Source organism: Rousettus aegyptiacus, unplaced genomic scaffold (assembly GCF_014176215.1).
Source record: "Rousettus aegyptiacus isolate mRouAeg1 unplaced genomic scaffold, mRouAeg1.p scaffold_m13_p_4, whole genome shotgun sequence".
In the NCBI taxonomy this organism is placed as follows: domain Eukaryota; kingdom Metazoa; phylum Chordata; class Mammalia; order Chiroptera; family Pteropodidae; genus Rousettus; species Rousettus aegyptiacus.
In genome coordinates, this window is record NW_023416307.1 from 155128505 (window position 1) to 155138814 (window position 10310).

At 49.4% G+C, this 10310-nt stretch overlaps 1 protein-coding gene across 3 annotated transcripts in view; it reads left to right on the plus strand.

Moving 5' to 3' along the window:
* Positions 1-9912, plus strand: part of ARIH2 (ariadne RBR E3 ubiquitin protein ligase 2) — a 41873-nt gene extending 31961 nt beyond the window's left edge. For 2 of the 3 annotated variants that reach the window (XM_016149908.2, XM_016149906.2), the window contains 10 exons: positions 541-662; positions 1626-1735; positions 3304-3421; positions 4362-4412; positions 4503-4524; positions 6391-6542; positions 7149-7292; positions 7907-7975; positions 9122-9205; positions 9418-9912. In XM_016149908.2, coding sequence (XP_016005394.1) covers positions 541-662; positions 1626-1735; positions 3304-3421; positions 4362-4412; positions 4503-4524; positions 6391-6542; positions 7149-7292; positions 7907-7975; positions 9122-9205; positions 9418-9489 — 944 coding nt within the window. In that variant the 3' untranslated portion in view covers positions 9490-9912. Of the gene's footprint in view, positions 1-540; positions 663-1625; positions 1736-3303; positions 3422-4361; positions 4413-4502; positions 4525-6390; positions 6543-7148; positions 7293-7906; positions 7976-9065; positions 9206-9417 lie in introns of all 3 variants that reach the window. The other variant, XR_001597525.2, reaches the window with a different exon arrangement.
* Positions 9913-10310: the final 398 nt, after the last annotated feature.

A 10310-nucleotide genomic window follows, 5' to 3' on the forward strand; every position in this document is an offset into this window, starting at 1 on the left:
TCCAGTGCTCAGGTCAGCTGAGTGCTTTCTCCTGAGCCCGGTTGAGGTTTTTATTGTCAGGGCCATTGGTTTTCAGACATCAGTCTGAACAATGCCAAAGTTTTCCCCAGTCCTAAGCAAAATGAGACAATTAAGGCTGTTGTTTGGGCATATGTGTAAATATTGGGGTGAGTGCAGGCCACCTCTTGGGAGAACTTTTGGGAGAACTGTCCTTTAAGCTACCTACCCTATCTTGATTCCCCAAGTGGTAACCATAATTCAGAAATACCTAGAAAGTTTGTCGCTATTTACGTAACATAGCACAAATCAGATTTGACGATCAGTTACCAGGAGTATTTGTTATAATGTATATATAATTTGGGAGAATACTTAGTTGCATCACTGTGTAGCTATATTAATTTCTCTCTCCTTTAAATGAATTCTGTTGCTTTAAGGGTTTCCTCCGTGGAATCTGAATTTGTCGGTTAAACTCACTGGGCAGATATAACCAGTCTTGTCTTCTGCGATACAGTCGTCCATCAGGTTCTCTTTATTCAACAGGGGTCTCTTGCATGGCTCAGGACTGCCCGCTTCGAACACCAGAGGACTTTGTGTTTCCACTGTTGCCCAACGAAGAACTGAGAGACAAATACAGGCGCTACCTCTTCAGGGACTATGTGGAGGTATGACCGGCTCCTGTTGCCATGCCCTCCGTCCTGTAATTGCTGTGTAGACTAGGGCTGCCATTAGGTGCTGGCATCTGAAGAAAGAGTTCCATGTTTTAAAAAAGGTACGAAAACCACTAAAATGATAATGTAGAATATAGGCCCCGGAGTCAGACAGACAGTTGTGTGCATTCCAGGTCTGTTGCTTCCTTGCTGTATAACCCTTGTCCCATTATTCTGCCTCTTTGAGCCTTGGTTTTCTCTCGTAGGGTGGTGAGTCATTCCCACTTTATACACCGTTGCTTAAACAAGTGTCATATGCCAGGGGATGAACACAAGTCAGGCGTGTCTCAGGAGGTGCTGTTCCATTCTATTCACCATGATTCAGCAAAGAGAAGGGCATTGCTTCTTGTGCAGTTTGAAAACTTGTCCAGGATTGCAGCGTGATCAGTTTTGGAGTCCTGCCCCTTCACTGGGCTGCCTTTTCAGGCTTGCTATGATTCCAGGCTGCATAGTTTTCGTCTTTTTTATGTCCGAGCTTACTGGATTGATTAATAGTGTGGGTCTTCTTATGCACATGCTGCAGGATAAACAGAATGCCTTGTGCTGTTTGCTGCTTGTGGTAGATGGCTGAGGGTCATTGAGCCTCTCAGAGTCTTATGTACATACAGCTCGTTAGGCTGTGTTCGTTTCCAGCCCTAGTCCCTTTGCACTTTCATCTCACAGATGCAATTCCGTATTCCATGTTGTAATCTAACCTTAGATCATTCTAGTGAGTTGCTGCTTAGTTTAACTAAACAGTCAAAGGTCTTCCTTAATATCTGTCTGCTGTCTGGTCTTCGCAACATCTGGCCTGAGTTCTGATAGCCCCTTGATGTAAGTCATCAGCTGGAAGAGCAGGCATTTGAGCACTCCAGGAGGGCCGGTGTAGAGGCAGTGACTAGCGGATGGCCTCATTGTTTCCCCTTGGTGTGTTCACAGAGTCATTACCAGCTCCAGCTGTGCCCTGGTGCAGACTGCCCCATGGTGATCCAGGTACAGGAGCCCAGAGCTCGCCGAGTACAGTGCAATCGGTGCAACGAGGTCTTCTGGTAAGAGTGAGTGTGAGTGCTGAGCAGACCTGGGCTGGTGCCTCCGCCCCCTTCAAAGCACCGCTGTTGTTGCTCTGTGTGAGGGTGGGGCTGCGAGAGACCGGGTTTTCCAACCAGCAGAGCAGCTCTGCCCCAGGCGGGCAGGGTTTGTACCTAGCATCTCATGTTCCATGTGATGTTTGATAACGCTCAGTCTGGAGACAAGAAAGAGGCACAGATTCATGGAGAATGTGGGGTGGTTTATGCTGCCGACTCATGGCCCGGAGATTGTATGTGTGTACCTATTTGCACAGATCATTTACATGTTAATGTTTGAAAGTTGCAATCTCTGATGTTTTAATTTTTCTCTATCTTGTCCTTTCTTGGCTAACTTTATAACACTATCATTTATAATGTAGTTTACAATGACTTGGGGAAATTAAAATCATGAGAGTCAAGCCCAATGAGTGTTGGAGTGTTTTCTTTCCGATTTTAAGTGTCAAGCATTGGCAGATGTGTCATGCCGCCACAGATGGCACAGTTTCTGGCATTTGTGCCTCCTGTGTGCACATCTGTCTGGGAGATGAGCCAAGGCTCCCATTCAGTCATTCAGTACATGTGATGGGACTAGCCGAAGTGTAATGAAGCTTAACCAGGGGAAAGGCACTACCCTGATTAGTGTACCTTTATTTCACAACAGTGTGCGATTGGTACTGTTGTTACCCGTACATTATAGGTGAAGACACTAAGGCGCAAGAGTCATAATGGCAGGAGTCATAATTTAGGTCGAGACCTGTGCCCCCGATCACTTCTCCCTTGAAGATTCATGGTGGGGGGCCTCCAAGAAACTACATGGAAAATGTGGCCGGTGTGCACACGTGCCTGCCTTTCAAGTCGGTGTTGAGGGTGTCTGGCTCGTCAGAGGGTTAAGACTAATGTAGTTGCTCTCCATTCTTCGTGTCCCACATGATGAACTTCTTTCCCTGGGGCTCATGTTAGGCCGCCTGCCTGAAGCCTTTACTGCCCGTGAAGTTGTATTGGCTCAGGCAAAACGGACGTTAAAATCATGGGAGTCAAGCCCAGTGAGTGTTATTCAGAGTGTTTACTTTTCCAATTTTAAGTTTCAGGCATTATCAGATGTGTCAGATGCCACGAATTCTGGCATTCGTGCCTCCTGTGTGCACGTGTGTCTGGGAGATGACCCAAGGTTCCCAGAAGTGGATCTCGGTCCTGCCTTGGGTCTGAGCTGAGGTCTCCTTCTCAGAGCACCTCACCATGTCTGTTGGGAGGCTGCGTTCTGAATTTGACATCCTTTCAGGAGGGATTGACATCACACAAGATATTTACAACAGAAATGTTTCATTTGGGTTTGTCAAGAATATGTCTTAGAAGGGCTTAGATTGAAGAGACGTGCACACAGCATTCAGTATAATCATGGGTAAGTAAAGGTCTCAGAGGCCTCGATAGATGACTGACTGTCCCTCTGAAAAGCTCTAATTCAGGATCTTTTGGTTTGGATAGAAGGAAAATTAAAGACATGGCACCCTAGCCTAATGATCATTTGAATGTTTTTCTTTTCTGGTTTTAAGTTTCAAGTGTCGTCAGATGTATCACGCCCCCACAGACTGCGCCACAATCCGGAAATGGCTCACGAAGTGTGCAGACGACTCTGAAACAGCCAACTACATTAGTGCTCACACTAAAGACGTAAGGACTGTATCTTACCTGTCATGGATCTGCCCTCCTCAGTGCTGCCAGGCCCTTGCAGAACACCCAGGGCCCCGGGGCCCTTGCTGGAGGCTGCAGACCCTTGCCCAGACTTGGCAGAGTTAGCAGCAGTTTATTATAGTATGCATTGGTGCCTTTATTTTAATAAAATGCTGAAATGCCTGGGAAAGTTAGGAGAACTAATTAGAAAAAGAAAATCAGGTTTTATTGAATGCCTCCCAGGCTTTAATGGTCCTAGGGCGGAGGTGGTTGATAGCCACACTTAATAATAGCAGGGCTGCAATGCAAGCCCAGTCCTACCCAGTTCTTATTCGGAAATTTCCCATGGAAAAGCACAGCCTTGAGCCCTGGATGACTCAGCACCCAGGGCTCTACCCTGTGCCAGTCACACGCTGAGTTGATGCACTCAAAATCACAGCTGTGACCATGACATCATTAAACAAGGTCCATTTCATGGTACAGCATCAGGTTGGCCTCTGCAGTGTTTCCTGGGGGTGTTGGCATCGCTGAAGTGCGAGCAAGCGAGCTGTAGAGGCTGCTTCCTCATCTAGAAGCAGAAGTTCGGGCAGACTGACCAGGATTTAGTCCAGCTCTTGTGCTGCTTTGGCCTCCCTCCTGCGCGGGCAGTCTTTCTGCCGACTCAGCTTGTGCTTAATCTGAGTGGCCCGTGGCAGGGACAGATGGCGGAAGACTTAGTGGGTCTCAGCTGATGCTTGGAGTGTTTCAGAGCCGAATATGCTGACCTCATTTCTTTGGATTGCTGTTCCAGCCTCAGCGACCTGCCACATTTAAGTGAGATGCTCCTCCCCAGAAGTGCTCACACGATGTTACTGAGCACGGGTGCCGGGAGCTTTGTGTAATTTGTCTTAGAACCAGCCCGATGGTGCGTGAGCCTAATGGCACCCTTCTGTCTCCTCAGTGTCCCAAGTGCAACATCTGTATTGAGAAGAACGGAGGCTGCAATCACATGGTGAGCAGAAGCCCGTACCCTTTGCATATGTGACGTCAAGCCTGTGGTCAGCATGCCCTTAACATGTTCTCTTCTGTTTCCCTCTGACAGCAATGCTCCAAGTGTAAACACGGTGAGTCCAGGCTTGGCGCTCAAGGCCCAGTGGCACAGTCTCTGTTTCTTGTGCATGGGTCTCTGTCGCTTGTTTAGTGAGTACTTTTGTAGGGATGTGACAAAACAAAGAGCAGCCTCACTCAGAGTCATATAATATTTACTATTTTTTGGTCCCTCTTGCAATCCCACTGCCATCTTGCTGACGCATGTAGTCAGAAGTTGGGTTTGGGATGACTCTTAGACCTTCATGATCCTCAGCCATCCGAGAAGATTTATCATGTTCTTTTTATTTTTGCCAAGGCAGGTAAGTAGTATGGGTTTATCTGTGCTACCTTACAGATACCTAGTAAAACAGGCTATACACGGCTTTACTGGAAATAATAAAATAATAGTTTTCCTTTGAGGTTTTATACTTTCCAAAGGGGTTTTTGATTTGGCCTTTCGGGCCCTCTTCATCTTTCAGGAGTACGTTACATAGAACTTGTTGGTTTTGCTTTCCTTCCTGCCAAGTCAAAAATAAATAAAATTCCTTCAAGTAGAAAATATGTCCAGATAGGTCTCGTATACAGCTGCTCAGGTTCTGACCAGGAGGCCGAGGGAGTTTCTCTTCGTACGGGGCAGTGGGTCTCATGCCATCCCTGTGTTTCCCCAGGAGCTCAGTGTAATCAGTGGACGTGGCAGGTTCTTAGACGGGACCTCTGAAGTGTGGAGTGAAAATACCGAGGGTAGAGGTGGCATCTCACTCTGTCTTTCTATATGTGTTTAAGGGAGAGGAACGTGTATCCCTTAGAACTTAGAACAATGTGTAAGGCACATGTACAGTCTAAAGATACACAGAGTGAACACGCCCACATTCCGAGTACCTGAGAAGTCCCCTGTGCATCCCTCCCCAGTCATAGTCTCTTCATCCCATGCCGCCTAGAGTTCACTCTCATCCCTGGCTGTGTAGTTTTCCCACCCGTACGGGGAACCCTAAGCACTGTGGTGGTATTTAAAACAGAAAGCACAGCCCAGCCCAGTAAGGGGAGAGTGATGTTGCGAGTGCTCAGGGAAGGCCCCCAAGAGAAGGGAAGTGAGTGAATGACCTCTGGGTCTCTTGGTTTGGCTTTAGCTTTCCTGAATTTTACAGGAGTCCCTTTTGAGAAGTCAGTGGGCCAACTTGCAGGATTCAATCCTGGGAAGCAGGCCTCACCACTGTCGGGTCTCGGGCAGGGATGAAATCTAGACCAGGCGCTGACGTCTGACAGTGGCGGTCGGCCCCCTTCATCAGACCACAGAAATCGTTTGCATGTGTAGCATTCACGAAGGATCTTTATTTTTCCCTTTTCGCTTTTTCAGTGTGGAAGCAGTCATAATTCTGGGTATGAATTATTAAGTAGCTGTAGGTTTTATAGAAGTAAGCTTTTTTTTAAAAAAAAAAAGGGAAAGGCCTTTATTCCCAATTTCATGTACAAAAATCTTCCTAGGACAGGTGTTGTAAGGGCGGGAGGTCGTCAGGAGGGCGAATGTGTGTTCGGAACGACCAGGCAGGCCTCCGTCGGGCAAGCGTCTGCTTCTCACAGTGGCGCTGACGCGGCACACTAGCGGTCTCGTACAGTCGGCACCTGCCTGCAGTGGATTAAAAGGGTACAAATCAGCTATGTCGTGGAACTGGAAATATCCGTAGGCTGTTGTTCAGATCGGCAAGGACAGGCTACAGGGACAGTGGGGTATGACGAGATGAGAGGTGCACATTCCCTCTGCAGACAGGTACCCTTGGGAAGTTGTGGTCAGGTGACCCCCTCATCCCTGCCCCAGCAGAACTGTCCCACTGCTTTGCCTGTGCCTTCAGAGGAATGCGGGCTCATCCTGAGGGCGTAAACACCTCGTTTTCTGTCCTGTGCAGACTTCTGCTGGATGTGCCTAGGAGACTGGAAGACCCATGGCAGCGAGTACTATGAGTGCAGCCGGTACAAAGAGAACCCCGACATTGTCAACCAGAGCCAGCAAGCCCAGGCCAGGGAGGCCCTCAAGAAGTACTTGTTCTACTTTGAGCGGGTGGGTGTCCTCTCCTGCAGCCTCTCTGCTTCCAGTCGGCCCACCAGGCGGCGTTGCCGGGGACTGGTAGCCAGACCCAGTGGGTGCACACACGAGTCAGGAACTGGTGCCCGGTCGGTCGTGGCCCCGGCTGCTGCCTCCGTAGGTGGGGCTTTCGGGCTCCACAGGGCAGCCGCGGCCAACATGGACGGATGCGGTGCTGACCATTTGAATGATGGATTGAAGGACGATGAAGGACCTTCATATAGTCTTCCACCCAGTGCCGTCTCAACAGTCAGATTTCGAGGGCAGTTCCTCGCAGGGAGACCCTTTAGAAGCCCACAGAACTAAGCACAGTAGACCAGTGGGTATCCGTTAGTCCTCAGGCTGGAGCTCTGCTGCCCCGGAGGGCAGAGTGATCTGGCGGGCGACAGCCTCTCTGGTCAGGGATCAGGGATGTGCACTGGGGAGGTTCCCCTCCTGCGCTCTCAAAGACACATGGTCCCCGTGGGTTAATGGAGGCTGTGGCCATGCCCTGCCAGCTGAGGTGTCTATTCTGAACTCCCGTGTAGACTTCTGTGCCTTCTCAGGGCCTCTACAGCTTTCTCTTTCCTCTGTACCCTATAGTGGGAAAACCACAACAAGAGCCTGCAGCTGGAGGCACAGACGTACCAGCGGATTCACGAGAAGATTCAGGAGAGGGTCATGAATAATCTGGGGACGTGGATCGACTGGCAGTACCTACAGAACGCTGCCAAGCTCTTGGCCAAGGTCTGTGCCACCTCACTCTTCTGATCCCCGGTCCAGTACCTAGCCCCGACAGGCCCAGACCTCTGAGGGCGGGGATCACTGTAGGGGGCGAGGGGATTTAGCTCCCCGTGCGGCCCTGCACCCTTCTGCCTCTGCGTCCACGCTTCCCTGGGCGGTGCCCACTGAGGACCCCTCCTCTGCTGGCGTCCAGCGGAATTCCAGGAGCGCTCCACTGCCTCTGCCTGCAGGAAGGACCTGCGGGGAAACTAGAGCCCTTTTCTTCTTTGTCCCATCCATGCATCACTCAAAGGAAAATATGAGATTGTCTTTGGACAGTTATTGAGATAATGTGTGGACTCTGATGTCCGACTCAAGAGGGAAGAGCCATTGAGGCAGCTGCTGGTAAATAATCAGTTTAAAAAAGGAACTGTGGGTGTTCTGTGGCCACTTTTGTTTCATTTTTTCTCCCCATGTTATCCCCCACTTCATTCTTTATTTGGGCTGGCCTCATTTCCTTCAGGCCCATACCTGTAGAGCCAGGCTAACTTGCATGGTGGGGTGAGAATTAGAAACACCTGAGGTGCGTGTGGGTTAGAATCACGGACACGGGTACCTTCTCTTCTCTCCTGTTGCAGTGTCGGTACACCCTGCAGTACACGTACCCGTACGCCTACTACATGGAGTCTGGACCCCGGAAGAAGCTGGTAAGGCGAGGCAGTCCCTCTCTTCTGCCCTCTCACCTTCAAAGGTGTTCTGGTTACAAAAGGGCGAAATCAAAACAAAACTGTCAGTTATCAAATTTCATCTCTCCTAGGCATCGCCAAAAAGAGGTCTCAGGTGCTGGCATTTTGTGTAATTATAAGGCAGTTATACCAAAGCCCCTGAACATGGCCATTTTATAGGGCAACTTCCTGAAAAGGACTGTGGCCACTTGGGATGGCGGTGTCCATGCTTTGAGAGGACAGCCAGCATGCATGTCCCTAAACGACAGTGGACTTTTTACGTCTTCGTTTAATTCTTCATCTTAGATAGGAATTGTCGCCCCCCCCCAAATTATAAAGTAATTCACATTTGCTCAAATGTAGAAAAACATAGAAAAACATCTACATCATCCATATTCCCACTAGAAAGAAATGACCACTGGTAACATTTTCCAGCCTTGGAAAAATATTTTTTATGTGATCTAGGTTACACACACACACACACACACACACACATCACTTTCTTTTATAGCAGTTGATTATTGCAGTTGTCATTTATCAGGCTGGTAAGTACCATTTTTTAATAGCTGCATAAAGGCTCCATTAATGGGCATACCATGATTGGGGACATCGTTTATTTTTTACTGTTACATAAGTAAGACATTGACACACTTGAAACCTATATAATTAACCAGTGTCACCCCAATACATTTAAATAAATATAGGACTTTGAGGAACCTTTCGTGCATAATTACTAAGTCAGATGTTTTAATTATTTTGAAGACCTCACTTGCAGAAGGGCTGAAAGAAATGAAGTATTCAGGGAGTACAGTATCCAAGAATATCCATTTCGACTTGTTTTTACAGCAGCTGTTTCCCTGTGTGTTGGGAGCATTCTCTTCAGCCACTTAAATTCTTGCCCTTTGGGGGTGGAGAGCAAGCGGGGCCTTGCCCTTGGGCCACCCTGTTGGGGTTGTCTTTTGATTGGGTTCTGTCTCTGGGTACAGCAGCTAGCGCTGCTCCCTGAGGACAGCCTTGGGGTCGTCGTAGCTCATGCGAGCCTGAGGTGCTGCGTCTGCCCCTCCATCTGCAGGCCCTGCCCCGGCTCCGGCCCCTTCTCCTTTTGACCCTCCTGCTCTACCCATACAGTTTGAATACCAGCAGGCTCAACTAGAGGCTGAGATCGAAAACCTGTCATGGAAAGTGGAGCGTGCGGACAGCTATGACCGAGGGGTAAGTGCCTGCTGGCCTCTTGGACCCTCTTGCAGGCAACAGGACTGGCATTAACATGTGACAGGGTCGTTACGTGAACTGGAAGCTGCTGCTGACAAGGGGGGGACAGGCCTTGCTTTTGACTCCTGAGCCCCGGACACGGTGGGCGTGGCTGTGGCTGCTCCCCACTCGGGCTGGGCCGTGCGAGCACCCATCTTGCTTCCCTGCTGCAGGACTTAGAAAACCAGATGCACATAGCAGAGCAGCGAAGGAGAACCCTGCTGAAGGATTTCCACGACACCTAGGCTGGGACACGGGCGTGCCGGAGTGAGGACCATGTGGCTGCGAGGTCTCCCGGCTGCCGTGCTGCATGCTGCAGGCTCTCCGCCCTTCACAACCCCAGGCAACAGCCAGGACCCCACTCCCCAGAGACACTGGCCACACACCTCTTAGTCAGTTTCTGTTTTCTTCTCATCTTTTCGCTTTTCATTTCTACTATGAAAGAGGCCATGTTGAATTGGCCTCTCTTCAGGACTTTTAATTCCCCCCTGGATGGTTGTTGGGAGGGAGAAAAAGTTTTTTCTGAATGACTATTAATAGTATTAGATCATTACAACGTATGTAATTTTCAAAGGTTGTACAATTATACCAAAAAAAGGCAAACCAACCTTAGAATTACACAGACCCTTTTAAAAAAATAAATTGGCATTGGAGTGTTTTACCCTCTAGCTCTTTTACTTAGAATGTGACATGCTGCCTGCCCACCCTGCTTCTGAGTGTCTACTGCATGAGAGTCCCAGGGGGGTCTCTGCTCTCCAGATTCACATGGTGTTTGGCCACAGCTAGAGTCCCAAGGAAAGAGCATGGGGCGGCAGATGGTGGGGAGTTGAGTTGGCCTGTGTGATGGGCGTGGTGCCCCCTGCCTGGTCCTTGTGGAGCCTTTTGTGATCAGGTGCACTCGCCTTGGCATTGAGGACACAGTACAGAACAGGGTCTTGCCACAGGGGGTCTGATCATCTCTGATGGCACTGCGCATCTGCGGGTTCATCTCTGTTCTTGAAGATGAGGCTTACCTGGGTCCGGCTACCAAAGCCAGAGCCCACGGCAGAGCATAGGTGAGCCTGTG